Below are 19,414 nucleotides of genomic sequence, written 5' to 3' on the forward strand. Positions count from 1 at the left end.
GACCTTGCACCTGTGTGGAAGACCCAGAGGAGGTTCTTGGTTCCCGGCTTCGGATCGGCGCAGCACCGACTGTTGCGGCCACTTGGGGAGTGAATCATCAGACAGAAGATCTTCCTCTGTGCCTCTCTTTCCTCTCTGTATATCTGACTTTGTAATAAAAATAAATAAATCTTTAAAAAAAACTAATCTATGGTTATGACCAGAATGGGTTGGAACTGGCATTATAAAAATACGGAATGAACTATAAGGATGTATTAAAATATTAAATATTTAAAATCATATTTCTGTTAAAAAGTTAACTTTTTAAAATGGTAAAATGCAATATAGAAATGTACAAATGTATAGCTGACTGAATTCTTGTGGTCGTAAAAACCCAGGTCAAGAAGGGGTGCCCATTGCTGTTTGTCTTTAACGTTAGAAAGCATCTTCAGTCCTTCTGCCAGAATTCTTTAAAAAAAAAAAACTAATGAATTTTATTTGATTTATTTAAAAGGCAGAGATAGATGGATAGAGCCTCCAGCTGTGACTCACTCCCTAGATGCCCTCAATAGCCAGAACTGGACTATGCCCAAACAGGCTAATCAATTTCCTTTTGTTTAAAGGAAAATAATTCATGAGGTTTGTTAGTATGGTGGTGCAGCAGACTAATCCTCCTCCCTGTGGCACCGGCATCCCATATGGGTACCAGTTCATGTTGCAGCTGCACCACTTCCAGTCCAGCTCTCTGCTTATCGCCTGGGAAAACAGTGAAAATGACACAAGTCCTAGGAATCCTGGACCTGTGTGGCAGACCTGGAAAAAGCTTCCTAGCCACAGGGTTCAGATCACCTCAGCTCTACCTGTTGTTATTTTGAAAGTAAAGCAGCAGATGCAAGACCTTCTCTCTCTCCCTCCTTCTCTCTGTACATCTGCCTTTCAGATAAAAAAAATTAAATCTTTTAAGAAATTCTTCAGTTCATGAAAAAGTTGAGTAGATGGATAACAATATAGAAAATGCTTTCATCTTAGCAAAAAAATCACACACATTTAAAATACTTAATATATTCTGTTGATTCTGGTTGCTTCTCTTTGGTTAACTTAAAAAGAGTAAAGAAAGGGAAATCTTGATTAATCTCATCAACTGTAATGTGTCTGATTTTGATAACGTGAAAAGTGGCATGTGATCTGAGGAGTCGTTGAATTTGCAGGATGTGGAGAACGAGCTAGCGGTACAAGTAAACATGAAACATGAGATTGAACTTGCTATGAAGTTGTTGGAGAAAGATATCCATGAGAAACAGGATACCTTGATAGGCCTTCGACAGCAACTCGAGGAAGTTAAAGCAATTAACATAGAGATGTATCAAAAGTTGCAGGTAAGGCATGTTCTCATTGTTGTAATTATTTTTATGTTTTAGAAAGTGAAGTGTTTGTAAGAAGAGAAAAATCTTTTATTTTTAAGAGATGAACCAATTTTAACTATGCTGTTATAAGAGCCAGTGTGTATTTGTCTAAATGGAAGGTTTACAAAATATAATACAGTGCATAAATATGTGGATTCTCACGTGGTACCTTGCACATGTGTACATTTTTCTTTAAGATTTGTTTTTTAATTTTTATTGGAAAGCCAGATTTACAGAGAGAAGGAGAGACAGAGAAAGAGATCTTCTCTATGTTGATTCACTCCCCAAGTGGCCGCAATGGATAGAGCTAAGCTGATCTAAAACCAGGAACCAGGAGCCTCTTCCTGGTCTCCTGAGTGAGTTCAGGGTCCCAAGGCCTTGGGCCATCCTTGCTTTCCCAGGCCACAAGCAAGGAGCTTGTTTGGAACTGGTCAGCCAGGACACAATCTGCACCCATATGGGATCTCAGCAGATGCAAGGAAGAATTTATACTCTAGGCTATCATGCCAGGCCCACGTGTACATCTTTAATGTTTCAGTTACAAATAGTAAATACAAGCAAAAATAAAATTTTTAAAAGAATTTATTTAATTTTATTGGAAAGTAGATTTACAGAGAGGAGGAGAGACAGAGAGAAAGCTCTTCCAACCACCAGTTCACTCCTCAGGTGGCAGCAATGGCCAGAGCTGAGCCAGTCTGAAGCCAGGAGCCAGGAGCCTCTTCTGGGTCTCCCACAGGGGTACAGGATTCCAAGGCTTTAAGCTGTCCTTGACTGCTTTCCCAGACTACAAGCAGGGACCTCACAGGAAGTGGAGTAGCTGGTATACAAACTGGCACCCATATGGCATCCCGGTACAGGCAGGGTGAGGACTTTAGCCACTAGGCTTTTGCCCTGGGCCCAGAAGTAGTTAAAAAAAAAAACAAAAAACAAAGAGCAGGCAAAAGAATCCCTTGCTTTAATCTGTTTCCTAACTCTGAGGAGTTAACAGTGCAAAGGTTGAATCTTGTATGAAAAATCTGAATGTAAGCAAGTAAGACACTTTTGGGTCGTTCTTCATACAGTGTATTCTTGAGAAACATTGAATTTTGGTTGAAATGTTTCACTATCACAACTGAAATTTCTTTTTTTTTTTTAAAGATTTATTCATTTTTATTACAAAGTCAGATGTGCAGAGAGGAGGAGAGACAGAGAGGAAGATCTTCTGTCCGATGATTCACTCCCCAAGTGACTGCAACGGCCGGTGCTGTGCCAATCTGAAGCCAGGATCCAGGAGCCTCTTCTGGGTCTCCCACACAGGTGCAGGGACCCAAGGCCTTGGGCTGTCTTCAACTGCTTTCCCAGGCCACAGGCAGGGAGCTGGATGGGAAGTGGAGCTGCCGGGATTAGAACCGGCGCTCATATGGGATCCCGGGGTGTTCAAGGAGAGGACTTTAGCTGCTAGGCCATGCCGCCGGGCCCCTCATAACTGAAATTTCTAATAAAATGATGCTGCTGTTAAATAGGTTTGCTGCCAAAATACCTTTACAATTTACTCAATTTGAAAATGGCTTATTTTATAAAAATTTTTTCTGTTGTCTTCTATAGACATTCAACTTTTTCTGCTTATTGCATTTTAAATGAAGACTAGTAGCACTGTTTTATATAAAATAATTTTTTAATATGGTCATTTTTTCGCATTTCAAAGTCATAATCTCATGGCAAAATGGTATAAAAAACTTAAAATATCCTGATTCAAAAATCAAAATTTGGGGCTGGCACTGTGGCACACGGTTAAGCCACTGATTGCAGCATCCACATCCCTTACGGGCTTCAGTTCGAGTCCTGGCTGCTCCATTTCCAGTCCGTCTCCTTACTAATGCACCTAGGAAGTCAGCAGAAGATGACCTAAGTGCTTGAACTGCTGCACTCACACGGAGGCCCTGCAACTCCCGGCTCCAGGCTTTGGCCTGGTCCATCCCCAGTCGTTGCAGCCATTTGGGTAGTGAACCAGTAGTTACAAGCTCTCCCTTAGTCTCTCCCTTTCTAACTCTGCCTTTTCAAATAAATGAATCATTTAAAAAATTAAAATTGAGTAGGTCTGCGCCCAGCACGGTAACCTAGCAGCTAAAGTCTTCACCTTACATGTGCTGGGATCCCATATGGGCACTGGTTCATATCCTGGCCACCCAGCTTCCCATCCAGCTCCCTGCTTGTGGCCTGGGAAAGCAGTCAAGGACGGCTGAAAGCTTTGGGATCCTGCACCCACATGGGACCTGGAAAGAATTTTTAGGCTTCTGTATTCGGATCAGCATAGCTCTGGCTGTTGTGGCCACTTGGAGAGTGAATCAGCAGTCATAAGGTCTTCTGTGTCTCTCCTCCTTTGTATATCTGACTTTCCATAAAAATAAAATAAATCTTTAAAAAAAAATTGAGCAGGTCTTCAGCCAAATGATTAGGACACTGGTAAAGGTTCCTGTGTCCCACCCTGGCTTCCTGCTGTTACAGACCCTGGGACGCAGCAGTCAGGGCAGTGAGTAATTGGGTTACTGCTGCCCACATGGGAGACCCAGTCTGGGTTTCTGACTTCTAGCTCTAGTCCACTCTCAGCCCCTGGGAGCACTTGAGATTGAATGGTGAATGGGAGTATTCTGTCTCTCAAAATATAATGTGTGTGCAGCATTGTTGCAAAGCAGGTAATGTTGCCACTGGTTTGTGTTCCACCTGCTCCACTTCCCATCCATTTCCCCATTTATGTCCTGGGAAAAGCAGCAAGCGATGGCCCAAGTGTTTCGGCCCCTTCTGCCCACATGGGAGACCAGGGTGAAGCTCCTGGCTCCTGGCATCAGCCTGGCCTAGTGCTAGCCATTGTCTGAAAGTGTATCTGTCTCCTCATTTCTAACTATGCCTTTCAAAATAAGTAAAATAAAGTTTTTCCCTTTCCCTCCGTTTCCCTTCCCAGTAAAATATAAGTTTTAAAATGAACACCACTATTTTCTTATGCTTTTGTAAATAGGGCTCTGAAGATGGATTGAAAGAAAAAAATGAAATAATTGCCCGACTAGAAGAAAAAACCAATAAAATCACTGCAGCCATGAGGCAGCTGGAACAGAGGTACAGCACTTCCAATCTTAGTTTCTTTTTTCCTCCCTTCTTCCTCTTTTTTTGTTTGTTTGGCTCTGACACCTGCCACAGAAGCCGGTGGGAAAATATAAATTAGAGCATGTTTTCTGTTGAAGCCCAGCAGGAGTTTGCCTTTTGTTTTGGTTGTTGCATGGAATCAAGTTGCCTGTTGATTGGAAGTTGCCATCCTTTTTTTTTTTTTAGAAAAAGCCTAAGATCAGCAGTTTTATGTGGTGCAACCTACTGTATAAAACAAATACACAAGCAAAAAACCTTGAAAAAACTAAAAATGAACAAAACCCATGATGGGATTATCCCTGATTGATTCCCATGCACATTAATTGTCATATCTGCCATTCACCATCTCCTTATCTGAGGTCAAGCATTCCAAATTGATAGTTTAGTTTTTTTTTTTTTTGAACTCAGACCCTCAACCCAACCCAAGATACAATTTTGTTTAAATTGAATTGGTTTATATTAGCATTTTTCACTTTTATTGTTGGAAAATGTAATGTATTTCCATTGCCCTGTCATGTTGGTGTCAACATATGTCTTATCATTGCTTTCTTTGAATCTACTTATGAAAAACATAACTATTAATGCTTTATGGACATGAATATTCTTTTATTGACATCCTCTTTCTTCTTTTTTTTTCTTTTCTGTTTTTCTTTATCCCCATTTTTACATTTTGGACATCCTTATTACCTTTTTCTGTCTTTGATTTCTGTCCATTCCATTATGAAGTGACAGTGACTTGTTAACTCAAACTAGGACAATTGCAATGTCATTGGTGAAATGTGCCAACAGTGACACTCAGGACCAGTACAAGCTGGTCAAAGATATCTCTTTCTGAAAACCACTTATTTAACCAGACTAAAAGAGAATCAACAGTTTTAAAATATATTTAATTGAAAAAGAAATGTATGCTATTAAGTCAAACAGTATCAAGAGCCCTGTGCTGTCTCAGTTGGCTGCTGGGTGTTGTCCAGCAGAGTGGGTGCACCTGGTTTTCCAAAAATACACTCCTCCAACCGTGTGCACGAGGGCTGATTGGAGTACTGCCCCTTGTGGGTGGGAGAAGCGGTCAGCATTTTCAAATGCAGTTTTATCTTTCTAGCAACTTTTTTGAATTAAAACATAAACATTGTTTAAAAAGCAGTTAACTTTTAGTTTCACAACGTGTTGGCACGGATTTTTGTTTTCCCCATTGGCCCACTGCTGGCCTCAGGACTCCCTTGCTGCTTTGTGCATAGCCCACACCGGCCACCCTCCTGTGCTTTAGCGGCACTGCCAGTCCCTCTCTGCCCTCTCTCTGATAGCACAACTCCAAGGCCTACCTCACCCTGACTTTATTCTGCGTTCTTCTAACTTCAGAGAAAAGCATCTCCACCACCCTGACATTTAAATGTAAATTTTAACTGAGAGATAATTGAAAAGCTACTCTTCCATCTTTTTAGAAACAGCATTTCTGTTCCTAAAACGTGTGAGAATTGCCCTATTGGTATGGAAGAAAGTAGCCAGTTTTTTCTTATTTATTTATTTTTTTTTTGTTGAGCAGAAATTTGTGATTCCCAAAAAGGAGATAATGTCCTTGAATCTTTGGAGGTATTTTCTTATAAAAATGTGAAAGTTAATAACTCCTAGATGGCCTAAGGAGGCAGGAAGTACAACTAGGCACAGAGAGAAGCAATAGCTTACAAATAAAATTAGGAAGAACGAAAATTACATTTTAGTTGATTTTTAATAGTCAGTTGGAGGAACAAGAGCACTCTATAGGGAATGACGCCAACTAGTGCTACATTCATTTTTGACTTTGATAAAAACACCTGTGTCCACACCCCCAGCTGTCGCACAGCTTTGTCTTAGTTTAGTAAATGCACAAAGATCCTGTAGGAGGGACTCGGCTATCATCAGAGTAATTGCAGGTCTTTGCTCTTGGCCTTGTAGCACACTTGATTCCTGGCAGACACATCCCAGCACAACACGACAGTGTGGCTTTTCCACCTAGCATAGACATCAGGACTTTGATTTTCATGGTTTTGTATAAAGGCCATAACATACTTTGAAATTTGATTTCATTATGTTCTACCTAAGTGGTAAAGGCTGTATTACTTTCCCATTGTTAATTATAAAAGAGAAATAAACCAAATTTGAAGATAGTATTTTGGGCATATTATATGTGTTATGTTGGAAAAAAAAATCACTAAACAGTTTCTAGACATTGTGTGGCTCTTTCACGTTTGAGTTTGTGAGTTTCCCCCCAAACTTTGTTTTCATTTAGAAATGTTTCTATTTCCCCATTTTTCTTTTATTTGTCTTCTTCACCCTTTTACACCCTAGTTCTAGCCTCAGTTTTACCCAAAGTTGATTTGAATTACACCAGATTGCAGCAAACAGAGAAGGCGAAAATGGAAGCTGAAGAGGAAGATGAGAAATACCTGCAAGAGTGTCTGAGTAAATCCGACAGTCTGCAGAAACAAATCTCCCAAAAGGAGAAACAGCTGTGAGTATTTCCTGAAACTAAGTGCTTGAATTAGCCTAATTCTCCCCCCCCAAATCCGTGTGTGTGTGTGTGTGTGTGTGTTAGGGGGAGGCACGCAATGGTAGAATATTAATATTTTCATTCATCTAATTGCAGTGCTCATTTTAAAAAAGAAAAAAACTAGAAAATATGGTTGTGCTTACACATTTTTGTTCCTTTAACTGTTCGTGCACCAATTTCAACTGTCTTGTGGTTTTCCTGTTCTGAGAGTTCTTTCTGCTGTTAACATTATCATGGCTCTTCTCTCAATACTGAGCACTGTAGGCTTTTGTAACTCCAATCAACTTATGTTATCAAGTAATAACGTGTTTTTGAGAACATTATAATTAGCACTTAATGATGGCTGTGTATAACTGTATCCGTCTCCAGTTGGGAACGATGTCAGCAGGACAGACCTAACATCCCTAAACTGAAAATCCAGAATATTCTGAAGTTTAGGACTTTGTGATATTAACATGACATCATGAGATAGGTGACAGTCAAAACACAGGTACACTAGGCATATTGTGTACACTCACTTTCATGCTGTGGGTATAAGGTTTTGTACTAAACATAAATGAATTTCTTGTTCCATTCACAAAATATCTCATTATGTATTTGTAAATATTCCAGATTCTGAAAAAAAAAATCCCAAATCTGAACACTTCTGATTGCAAGCATTTCAGATATGAAACCTATTATGTCATTGAGTTGAAAAAAAAGGTATGCTGCAGACAGGATACCAGTTATCCAATTTTGAAAAAATTAATTTTCCTTTTGTATGAAAGGTGGAGAGGGAGAGATTTTTCCTCTACTGGTTCACTACCCAAATGCTCACAAAGGCAGAGGAGCTGGGAACTCAGTACAGGGGCCTGAACACTAGAGTCCTCACCCACTTCCTCCCCCGCACACTGTAGCAGGAAGCTGAGGGAGAGCCGGACTTGATCCCAGGCACTCCAATATGAGATGTGGGTGCCGCATGCAGCATTGTAACTGCTACATCAGATGCACACTGCTAGAATATCCAGTTTGTAAAAAGAAAGTTAAAATGCATGTGTATATATCTGTATGTACATGAAACAAAGGGTTAAGGAATGCATGCCCAGGGGAGTTCCTGGAGGGCTGATAAGCCTTCTTTTTCACGTCTATTTATTTACTGGAAAGAGTTAAAGAGCGTCAGAGAAATCGACAATCAGTTCACTTTTCTTTTTTTTTTTACTTTTTTTTTTTTAAGTTATCTGTTTTCATTGGAAAGGCAGATCTACAGAGAAAAGAGACAGAGAGAAAGATCTTCCATCTGCTGGTTCACTCCCCGCAAGTGGCCGCAATAGCCAAAGTTGAGTCCATCAAGAGCCAGGATCCTGGAGCCTCCTTTAGGTCTCGCATGTGGGTACAGGGTCCCAGGGCTTGGACCATGCTTGACTGCTTTCCCAGGCCACAAGCAGGGAGCTGGACGGGAAGCGGGGCCACCAGGATTAGAATTGGGATCTGTATGGGATCTCAGTGCATGCAAGGTGAAGACTTTAGCTGCTAGGCTATTGCACTGGGCCCAACTTGTTTAGACTTCATGTGTACATTATACAGATTTCTAATTTTTTTCTGTAGTGTTTTTCAGTATGTTTCTTTGTAGCTTTTTTAGGGGTTATTCTAAGCATTATATTATGTAAGTACAGATTTTTGCAGTCTACTTGTATCAGTGTTACACCATTTTGGGTAAAGTTTAGCATCTACTTCCATTTAAGTCTTTTTACCCTTTCCTCTTTATAATATTTTTTAAAAAATGTTATCCCTTTTTTGTTTTTAAGTTTCTTTTCATTTGAAAGGAAGGGAGACAGATTTTTTTTTAAATTTTTATTGGAAAGGCTGATCAGATTTATGGAGAGGAGAGACCGAGAGAAGTTCCTCCTTCCACTGGTTCACTACCCTAGTGGCCGCCATGGCCAGAGCTGAGCCAGTCTGAAGCCAGGAGTTTCTGCCAGGCCTCCCACGCGGGTGCAGAGCCTGAAGGCTTTGGGCCATGCTCAACTGCTTTCCCAGGCTGTATGCAGGGAACTGGATGGAAAGTAGAGCAGCCAGGACACGAACCAGCACCCATATGGGATCCTGGCACGTGCAACGTGAGGATTTGGGCACTGAGACTTCACGCCAACCTTCCTCTTGTGTTCTTTCACATGAACTTACTGGCTAAGGGAGCATTTTTATGATGTTAACTTATACCTTCTTGTCAGATAGCTTAACTGTTTGGAATTATGTGACACATCTCTTGATGTATTTTTTTTTTTCACTCATGTGGAGATTTTATTTAGTCTTGGTATGATGTTTTCCAGTTGCATCCTGGACATTTGGGGTTTTATGTACTCTGCTCTGTTATTTAAATCTGTTTTGTCCATCTTCTAATGAAGCCGTGCTAGTAGGGGAACATGGTCAGTGATGTGTTGCACTGAGCTGGGTACAAGCCTAGGGTCAACTCAGATGGAACGGAAGAGGGTGCTTGACAGCCATACTCTCCACTGCACTTCTGCTGACACTGGACAGGAGTGTGTGATGTGTTACCATCTGCACACCTAGATGTTCCTCTTGGCTTTCGCTGCCACTGTGGGGCAGATAGGGAATGCCTGCTTGCTGCAGCATGGGGCTGAGAGTTCCAGGTGCCACTGGCACATGGAGACACCTTATCGCTGCTGGTTGGTACAGCACATGCTAGCTCCACAGCAGGGAATACATGGTACACCTCATTATTGCTAGGCAACAGTGAGCTTCTGGGGCCCCGCCTCAGCCTGTGCCAATGGGATTTTGTGGGGAGGCCATAGGTTTTTTTTTTTTTCCTCTGCTGTTTTGTTTGAATCGGGTGTTGTCAAAAGCCCGTTATGCGTGAGACATCTCCATCCCAGTCCTTTGCTGAAAGAGTAGGCTTTGCTTGGAGCTTTCATTGTCTGTGCCCGTTGGTGTTGAGGGGTTGAGGGCTTCTCTGTTACCCAGGCTGAACAACAGCAGAGAAGAGAAACTGTAGTGAGTCACCACTTGTTCCTCAGGTCTGGGATTTCCTAAACACCTGCCTTCTCACGCCAGGCGAAGTTGTCTTAACCTTTCTGTTGTGTATGTCCCAGGTTTTTTTTCCCCTAGTATATAAAAATTTGATTCATTTTATTTTGAAAACAATTTACTTTTTAAAAAAGATTTATTTATTTTTATTGGAAAGTCAGATTTACAGAAAGGAGAAACAGAAAGCTTTTCCATCTGCCGGCTCACTCCCCAAGTGGCCACAATAGCCAGAACTGAGCTGAGTCTGAAGTCAGGAGTCAGGAGCTTCTTCCAGGTCTCCAATAATGGTGCAGGGTTCCCAGGCCATGGGCCATCCTCCACTGCTTTCCCAGGCCAGAAGCAGGGAGCTGGAAGGGAAGATGAGCAGCTGGGACACAAACTGTTACCTATATGGGATCCCATCCAGCGTATCCATGGCAAGGACCCTAGCCACCGGGGTACCATGCTATCTACCTTTAAGACAAAGCTTAGGAAGTCGGATTTTGAACATGTTTCTGGGAAGGGCAGTTTTTTGTTTTGTTTTATGATGCAGTGCCATAGGCTCTGGGATTTGCCCTCCCCACATTGCTTTCCCTCACAGATTTCCACTGTATTATTATGATATATATATAGTACTTCATTAACGGTCATAAGACCATCGTTCTGCTGTTTCAGTGTATCCTGACATTGTAGGTATAGGCAGTGGCAGAGAATCCAGAATCCTGTTGTCAAGACATATTTAATCGTTTAATTGGGAGTTCATCTTTGATTTGGAAGTAGATATCCATTCAGGGTTTTGAGCTACAGTTATTTGACAGGGTAGGAGTAATGTGTTTATTCCATCTCATTTAGAACCAGAATTCTAAGTGTCTTTTAAATCTAACACAAAAATCATATTTTGAGGAATTGATATAGAGAATTAAGTCTTTATTCCAGGGAATATTGTCCTGTTTGGAGACTTTTTTATATATTTATAAATTTATATATTGTGAAACTATAGCCTAGACTCAATGGCTGAATCCTCTCCATGTGTACTTTGGGATCCCAAATGGGCGCCAGTTCCCATCCCAGCTGCTCTACTTCCCATCTAGATCCCTGCTTGTGGCCTGGAACAGCAGTTGAGGACGGCCCAAAGCCTTGGAACCCTGTACCCATGGAAGAAGCTCCTGGCTAAGGCTTCAGAGCAGCTCAGCTCTGGCTGTTGTGGTCTCTTGGGGAGTGAACCAGTGGAGAGATTTTTCTCTCTCTATCTCCTCTCTTAAAGCTGCCTTTTCAATTAAAAAAAAAATTTAAGATAAATCTTAAAATACAAACAAAAATAGAAACTAAAGCCCACTGTCCAAAAAACAAAAATACCTCACAATCAAGAATTTGCTCTTAATGTGAAGCACTTTCAGAAAAGGATAGCCAGTGCTTCCAGGGCTACCTTGGTCAAGCAACATCCTAGGAATATGTAAACCCAGTTTGTTGAGGGTACTCCAGCTCTGTTGTGTCCGAACCTGTGCCCTGTCAAACGAAACCCAGCAAAAGCAAGACGAGACACATTACTATTCAGTAGAATGTTGTCTTGAAACAGCATTTCTCTCTATCTCTTGAGATTTATTTGTGCGTATTTCAAAGATTTATAGAGAGGGGAGACTGGGGAAGGTCTTCTTCAGTCCACTGGTTCACTCCCCAAGTGACCACATCAGCCAGAGCTGAGCTGATCTGAAGCCAGGAATTAGGAGTTTGTAGGTCCCAAGGACTTGGGCCACCCACCGCTGTTTTTCCAGGCTATAAACTAGGAGCCAGATGGAAAACAGAGCAGCTAGGACACAAACCACAGGGCAGAGGATTTGTGATGCTGGCACCACAGGGCAGAGGATTTGTCTGTTGAGCCATGGCGCCAGCCCCCAAATCATATTTACTCTCTTACTGAGTCTCCTTTCTAATGTTTGACAAAAACTTGGAAAGGACAAATTTGGTATTTACTCTGTAGTGATGTGACATATGCTTCAGTGATGCCATTATTTTTTTAATCCCCGCCCAAATGTGCATGCTCCCAGGCCCCTTGAGGGACCTCCGCCTGCCCTGCTGTACTGAGCAGAGCTTGAGCGCAGCTGCAGAGAGAGGTTTGCCTGCAGTGATGCTAAAAGCCAGCCCACCTCAGTTGGTGCTGGGTTGGTAGAACATGAACTGTCAGTTCAGAGAGAGGGGAATCCCTGACAGTTCTGAACACTTGGAACTGTACGCATATAAATGGGCAGCTGGGACTTGTCAGACAAAGAGAAGTTCCATTTTTCTCCTAAAATGGAACTAACTGTATTAGTTATGAAAAGATGACATGCTCTGAGTGAAAACTTCAGAAAATATGAAAAGTAGGGAAAAAATGAAAGCTAACCAACTTGAAAATGCTTTTTTGGTATATGCAATTATTTTTGTATTTTTGTTAGACATATCATGCTGCACATCCCTTAGTATCTTGCATTTTTATTTGCTACATCATGGACACTGTATCGCATCCATTAACACAGGCCTATACCAACATGTTATGGTTAACTTACAGTAATCCTTTGGCCTAGAAAATTGCACCTTATTGTTTGAGTTTTCATATCTCAATTATATAGATGTAGCCTTTTCTGTGTATTTTTGCAGTAATCAGCTTTTCTTTTTAACATTTATTATTTTTATTTGAAAGGCAGATTTATATAAAGAAGAGAGAGAGAGGCAGAGACAGAGAAACAGGTCTTGCATTCATTGGTTTACTCTCCAAATGGCCAAAACAGCCAGAACTGAGCTACCCCAAGCCAGGAGCTTCTTCCAGGTCTCCCATGTGGGTCCAAAAGCCTGAGCACTCGGACTATACTCTCCTGCTTTCCCAGGCCACAGGCAGAGAGCTGCATCAGAAACAGAGCAGCCAGGACACAAACCAGCACCCACAGGGCATGCACGCAGAGAATTAACTTGCTGTGCCACTGCACTGGGCCCAGGAATCAGCTTCAGCTGACTCAGCCAGTCTGCTGAGCCAGGAGCTGCTTTTGGGTCTCCCACGTGGGTGCAGGATTCCAAGGACTCACCACCTTCTTTTGCTTTCCCAGACTGTTAGTGGGGCACTAGATCAGAAGTGGAGCAACTGAGACACAAACCGGTACCCATATAGGATGGTGATGCTTACACATGGATGATTAGCCTATTGTGGCACCACACCAGCCTGTATTTCACAATTTTTTAAAGTTGATTGTATTTCTGTGAGTAGTTGCACAGTTACAGAGAGGGAGAACGAGGTGTTTCGTTTGCTGGTTCACTCTTCAGATGGCCACGATAGCCAGTACTGGGTGAGGAAGAAGCCAGGAATCTGAAACTCCACCCATGGCTCCCAAGTGGGTGATGGGGTCCCAGATACCTGTGTCAGCTTCTGCTGCTTTCCGAGGAGCATTAGCGAAGAGTTCGATCAGAAGTTGAGCTGGAGTCCTGGTGCAATGGCTCAGTGGCTAAAATCTCTGCCTTGCATGCTCTAGGAAGTCGTACAGACACGTCTTTTTGTTCTGGCTGCTCCACATCCCATCCAGCTCTCTGCTTGTGGCCTGGAAAAGCAATAAATGATGACCCAAAGCCTTAGGATCCTGCACTCATGTGGGAGACCAGGAAGAAGCTCCTGGCTCCTAGCTCTGGATTAGCTCAGCTTGTAGCGTGAACCAGTGGATGGAAGATGTTTCCCTCTGTCTTTTTTTTTTTTTCCTAAGTCTGCCTTTCACATAAAAATAAATAAATCTTTTAAAAAAAATTGTTCTTCCTCTCTGTCTCTCCTCCTTTCTCTGTATATCTGACTTTCCAAAAAAAAAAAAAAAAAATCTTAAAAAGAGGGGCCTGGTGCAGTAGCCTAGCGGCTAAAGTTCTTACTTTGCATGCTCCAGGACTCCATATGGGCCCTGGTTCGTATCCTGGCTGCTCTGCTTCCCATCCAGCTCCCTGCCTGTGGCCTGGGAAAGCTGTTGAGGGCAGCCCAAAGCCTTGGGAATGTGCACCCTTGTGAGAGACACAGAAGAAGCTCCTGGCTCCTGGCTTTGGATTGGCTCAGCTCTAACCATTGTGGCCACTTGGGGAGTGAATCAGCAGATGGAAGATCTTCCTCTCTGTCTCTCCTCCTCTCTGTATATCTGACTTTCCAATAAATAAATAAATCTTTAAAAAAATTTTTGCTGAGCTTGTTCACTAACAAATATATAGGATAGGTAGGCTTTGGTGTAGTGATTAAGATCCACCACTTGCAACATTCCCATTCCAGAGTGCCTGCATCGCATCCTGCCCTATTCCTAGTTGTTAATGCACTCACCAGGAGGCAGCAGATGATGGCTGGAGGACTGGGTTTCTGCCACCCCTCTGGGATACCCTAATGGGGTTGCCAGCTCCTGGCCTAGCCCCAGCTTCTATGGGCATTTGGGGAGTGAACCAGCTTAAAGGAGGTCTCCTCTGTCTTTGCACTTTTTATATCAAATTTTTTGTTGAAGAAAGAAATTGTGTTAAGAAATATGAGACACGTGAGAGCTGGTGTTGTGCAGCAAATTCAGCTGCTAATTGTGACTACAGCATCCCATGTTGGCACATCAGTTTGAACACTGGTTCTTCTGCTTCTGATCGAGCTCCCTACTGAGGCTCCTGGGAGGCAGCATCTGATGGCCTGAATGTTTGGGCCCTGCCACCAGCGGGAGAACCAGATGGAGTTCCTAGTCATTTGGGAAGTAAACCAGCAACAGAGGAAAGATCCTCTCTTTGTTTTTCTCTCTCTGTTTCTTTCATTCTGCTTTCAACTCAGTAAAAAAGCTTCTTTTTTAAAAAATGGAATTAGAAAGTTATTGCTATTAAGATATATATACAATCCTTGTGTGATAAAAAAACACTTGAACTTTTGTTTATTTGTGCTTCAAGGGTACAGCTAGAAACGGATCTGAAGATTGAGAAGGAGTGGAGGCAGACTTTGCAGGAAGATCTTCAGAAGGAGAAAGAGGCCTTATCTCATCTCAGAAATGAGACCCAACAAATGACTGGTCTTAAAAAAGTAAATAGTGGTAAAACTTGTCTTAACACATGTCAACTTATTTCAAAAGATGAATCATAATTTACTTTTATGTCAAGAAAAACAGGACAGCAGGTCATTTTAAAAATAGATAAATGAAGAGATGAAGTGAGTGGGCAATAGTTGGAACAGCTAGGAAAGAGCTTTGGACACATAATTTCATTTTTCATTAAAAGCTGAGAGATTCTGCTAATTAGTCTCTTTCTCACACACACACACACACACACATACACACACACACACACGTCTAGTTTCTTCTTGTTTTTTAATTACTTTTGTGTGTGTGTCATTTATTGTTTTGAAGGAGTTCCTCAACCTCCAGGATGAAAACCAGCAGTTGAGAAAAGTCTATCATGAGCAAGAGCAAGCTCTTCAAGAACTTGGCAGCAAGCTCAGCGAGTACGTGCACTTCTTTCCTTTGTCTGAGTGCCCTTGATGCCGATAGAGAACATGTGTGTTACCAAACCGTGAGGCAGAGAAGTTTAGATACAGGAATGAAAGACAAAGCACAAAAAAACTTTAAGAATTACTAGATTGGAGAGATTCTGTTGAAAGTTTTACTGGATTTTAGCTGTGAATGTTTCCCAGCAGGTGAGAGCACAGAATCATATTTCATTTCTTCCAGGGCAAATAATCCAGGAGTTCACTTAGTATGTTTTACCGAAACAACAGGTGCTGAATTTTTTTTTTAATATTTTTATTTTGTTTTATTTTTATTGGAAAGGCAGATATACAGAGAGGAGGAGAGACGGAGAGGAAAATCTTCTGCCCGATAATTCACTCCCCAAGCAGTCTGAAAGGCCGGAACTGAGCTGATCTGGAAGCCAGTAACTTCCTACTCCAGGTCTTCCACATGGTTAAAGGGTCCCAAGGCTTTGGGCCGTCCTCAATTGCTTTCCCAGGCCACAAGCAGGGAGCTGGATGGGAAGTGGAGCTGCTGGGATGAGAACCAGCGACCATATGGGATGCTGGTACTTCAGGTAGAAGATTAGCTAGCTGAGCCCTCATGGCTCATTTTTCTCAACCTTCTAATTGTGCTTTGGGTTGGCTCCATCTTTATATCTTGACTGAATATTTTGCCAGGTCTCTGGGGTAAACTTGTGAAGATTTAATTTAGAATTGAATGTATTACTAAAACAAATTAAATATTGCCAGTTAAAATCTGCATTCACTTTCACATATATATTTTCTGAAGGCAGGAAAGTATCACAGTTAAGTCCTCCACAACATTTTCTCCTTTAGCCCCTGCTGTATACTTGCTGGAGAAATAATGAGCGTAAATGGTTAGCATGTGCATTCTGAGTTCACACAGGGCAGAGTGTGAGTCCTGACTTCCTCAATTTCCACTTCTTTGAGCTCCTACAGGTGATTTAATATCATTTTGTCTGTTCATTTTTACTAGATTTCTGTGAAGATTTGGGGTTGAGGGTATGCAAGCACAGGGTCTGTCAGAGTGTTTACCACATAGTAAATCTACAGTGAATTTTAGTCCCTGATTTTGACATGATCACGTGAAACTGCCAACACTTCTTTCTTTAAAGAAGCACATTTTAAATTAGATACGTTTTTGCTTAGACATTTAGGAAATACAGGAAGATATGAAATATCCCACTGGCCATAAAAAATCATTAGGATCATAAATGATTTTATGATTTTTTTATGATCATAAACTAATACTTTCTAATGTTTAAAAAGGTGTTTTGTTTAAAAATGTGTGCTGAAATTTGGGTGTATTTGTAATCTTTTTAGATCAAAACTCAAAATAGAAGACATAAAAGAAGCCAACAAAGCATTACAGGTGAGTATAAAATGTTTCCTTTCAGTAGAAAGATATGGATATATGGGAAGATGCCTGAGTCCAGCTGAGTTCAGAACTCACGAATGTGGGTGGATGAGGCGCAAAGAGAGTAGAGAGAGATGGACCACTAGGATTCCATGATCATTGTGGACAATGCAATAAAGCTGTCCGCTTTATTTATACAGAACCAGTCAAACTCTGGCTCAGCCTTTTTACGTCATGGTCAAGTGGGTGTTTCTAAGGATAATTCTGCCATGTGTCTTACCGAAAAACAATAGAACTCCCTGCTACAATTCTTATTCTACAATTCAATCTTGTATCACAAAGAAATCGAGAACCTAAAGATGAAAGCCTAAATATACATCCCTTGATTAGCATAAGGTCAGTGGGGACAGCCAAGACAGTAGGAATAAGAGAAGGCCCTTTTGCAAGACGTTATTATTGACATTAACCTTCAAGCTCACATTGAGTAAAAAAGCCAACTCCACAGTAGCAAACAATGCCTGAATGGCTTAGAGTTCTTCTGCAGGGTGGTCCAGTGTCCATGCAAAGGAAGGTGGAGCTGCATTCAGGTGGTTGTAGAGACATCCACCTGGCCTGCCAAACAGCGGGAAGTTCCTTGCAGCCCTGCCTGCAATGGAACAATACTCTTCACACCTTCGTGTCCCCCACATCCACTGCATGGACCCCAACAGGAAGATCCTATAGAAATATGTGTTTTTTAACAGATTCATCTATTTTTATTTGAAAGGCAGATTTCAGGGAGAAGGACAGAGAGGAGGGTCTGCTGTCCGCTGGTTCACTCCCCAAGTGGCGATGATGGACAGAGCTGAGCCAGTCCTAAGCCAGGAGCCAGGAGCTCTTTGGGTCTCTGTGTGGGTGCAGAGTCCTAAGGACTCGGGCCGTCTTCCCCTGCCTTCCTAGGGTATAAACAGGGCTGCATGTAGAGCAGCTGGGACCTGAACCAGTGCCCATATGTGGTGCTGGAACTTGCAGGTGGAGGAGGCAGTTGAGCCATGGTGCTGTCCCCTAGAAATGTGTTATCATTGAAGCAAAGGAATGGAGATCTGTGTGATGGGAACCCTTCTCTTTCTTGTACCTCGAGAGTCATATTATTAATAAACTTCCTGTTAGAAATGCCATATAAATAGTTTTTTCTTATTCCCTATGAAGTGTGACATGATAGAGTGAATGAAATACATTGTCTCTGAAGAGGCCTCGAGTTCATATGCCAGGCTGTTAGTTCAGGAAGTCGCATCCCCTCACTAAATTTGTTAGGTCTTCTGAGATGGAAGTGCCACCCTGCGTGGAGTTTCTCTGAAAATCAGGTGTGGTAGTCTGTTTGAAAGTGATTGGTATAGTTTCTAGTATACAGTATGAGGAACGTGTCTTGCAAGAATCCCTTTTACAACATTGGAGAACATAGTGTCCTACCCCATAGCTTGACAAACTTACTTTTTAAGCTTCATTTATTTAATTGAAAGGCAAGTTGGCGACAGAAGAGGGAAGAGCTTTTCTACTCAGTGGTTCACTCTCCCCAAATTGTTGCAGTGGTTGAGTCTGGGCCGGGCTGGACCCAGAGTCCAGGAATAGCAGCGGGCTCTCTCACATGGGTAACAGGGGCCCAAGCACTGGGGCCATCCTCTCCCAGGTGCTTTAACAGGGAAGTGCATGGTAAGGGGAGCACCTGGGACTTGCTCATACAGGATGCTGGTGTTGCTGGAGGCAGGTTAACCAGCATTACCACAGCCCTGGCTTCCCTCCTTCACTTTTCAGTCATTGTCACATGCAAGTATTTTGGAAAATAGCATTCAAAGGACTTACCTGCTATACTCTCCAAATTACAGTAGCAATCTTTTATTCTTTGCTCCCCTTGTCTTACGCCATTTCTCCGCTTATTTGCTCTTGATTAAATTTAAACTTGTCAAGTTTTGTTCTCTTGGTCTTTTTCTTCCCTATTCTCCCAGTAAAATTTAGTAAATTTGTGTGTGTGTGTAATTCACTTATTATGACTATGTGAATGCCGATTCTTGCTGGGGCCAGGTACTGCAAATTGCTATTTTGTTACTTGAAACTCTTTTTATTTCTTATGCTGTTAATAACTGCCTCCTTTTCTTTTGAAATTTTTATTTCATTGTGGTCAAATATCTGAATATTCTCATACCTTCAAAACAACAAAATACTTTTAGTTAAAATTGATCACTTGGTAAAGTGTGTCAGGTAATTGGCTAGTTCGCTGTTTTCTTGGAGTTATTCTTCATGGAGTTCTCTGTTCTACTCATATCTGCTCTGGTCCCTCCTATTTTTATGTTTCCTGTTACTTTTATTCTTGGAATTCCCATTATCTTTTCCTTACATGGGAAACTCCTGTTACCTGAACCCCTTCACTTGTTTTTTTGGTTTATTCTCCTGTTTTAGGCAAAATATCGTTTTACCAGTTTCTTGGAAAATGGCGAATGTAGATAAAGATTTTAAGAATTTGCACATCTGAATGTTCTGCTCTCACACTGTGTTTTTCAGCTTCTCATTACAACAGAGAC

The 19,414-nt window shown here is 41.8% G+C and overlaps 1 protein-coding gene across 3 annotated transcripts in view; it reads left to right on the top strand.

The window, feature by feature from the left end:
• LOC121168277 (RUN and FYVE domain-containing protein 2-like) overlaps positions 1 to 19,414 on the top strand; it is a 44,878-nt gene that overhangs the window by 21,110 nt on the left and 4,354 nt on the right. For 2 of the 3 annotated variants that reach the window (XM_040998206.1, XM_040998205.1), the window contains 3 exons: positions 1,188 to 1,355; positions 4,375 to 4,472; positions 5,226 to 6,461. In XM_040998206.1, the coding sequence (XP_040854140.1) occupies positions 1,188 to 1,355; positions 4,375 to 4,472; positions 5,226 to 5,334 (375 nt within the window). In that variant the 3' untranslated portion in view covers positions 5,335 to 6,461. Of the gene's footprint in view, positions 1 to 1,187; positions 1,356 to 4,374; positions 4,473 to 5,225; positions 6,462 to 6,864; positions 6,985 to 14,928; positions 15,059 to 15,380; positions 15,476 to 16,825; positions 16,875 to 19,414 lie in introns of those variants that run through there. The other variant, XM_040998204.1, reaches the window with a different exon arrangement.

Source organism: Ochotona curzoniae, unplaced genomic scaffold (genome assembly GCF_017591425.1).
Source record: "Ochotona curzoniae isolate NIBS_2020 unplaced genomic scaffold, NIBS_Ocur_1.0 patch86, whole genome shotgun sequence".
Taxonomy (NCBI): Eukaryota; Metazoa; Chordata; class Mammalia; order Lagomorpha; family Ochotonidae; genus Ochotona; species Ochotona curzoniae.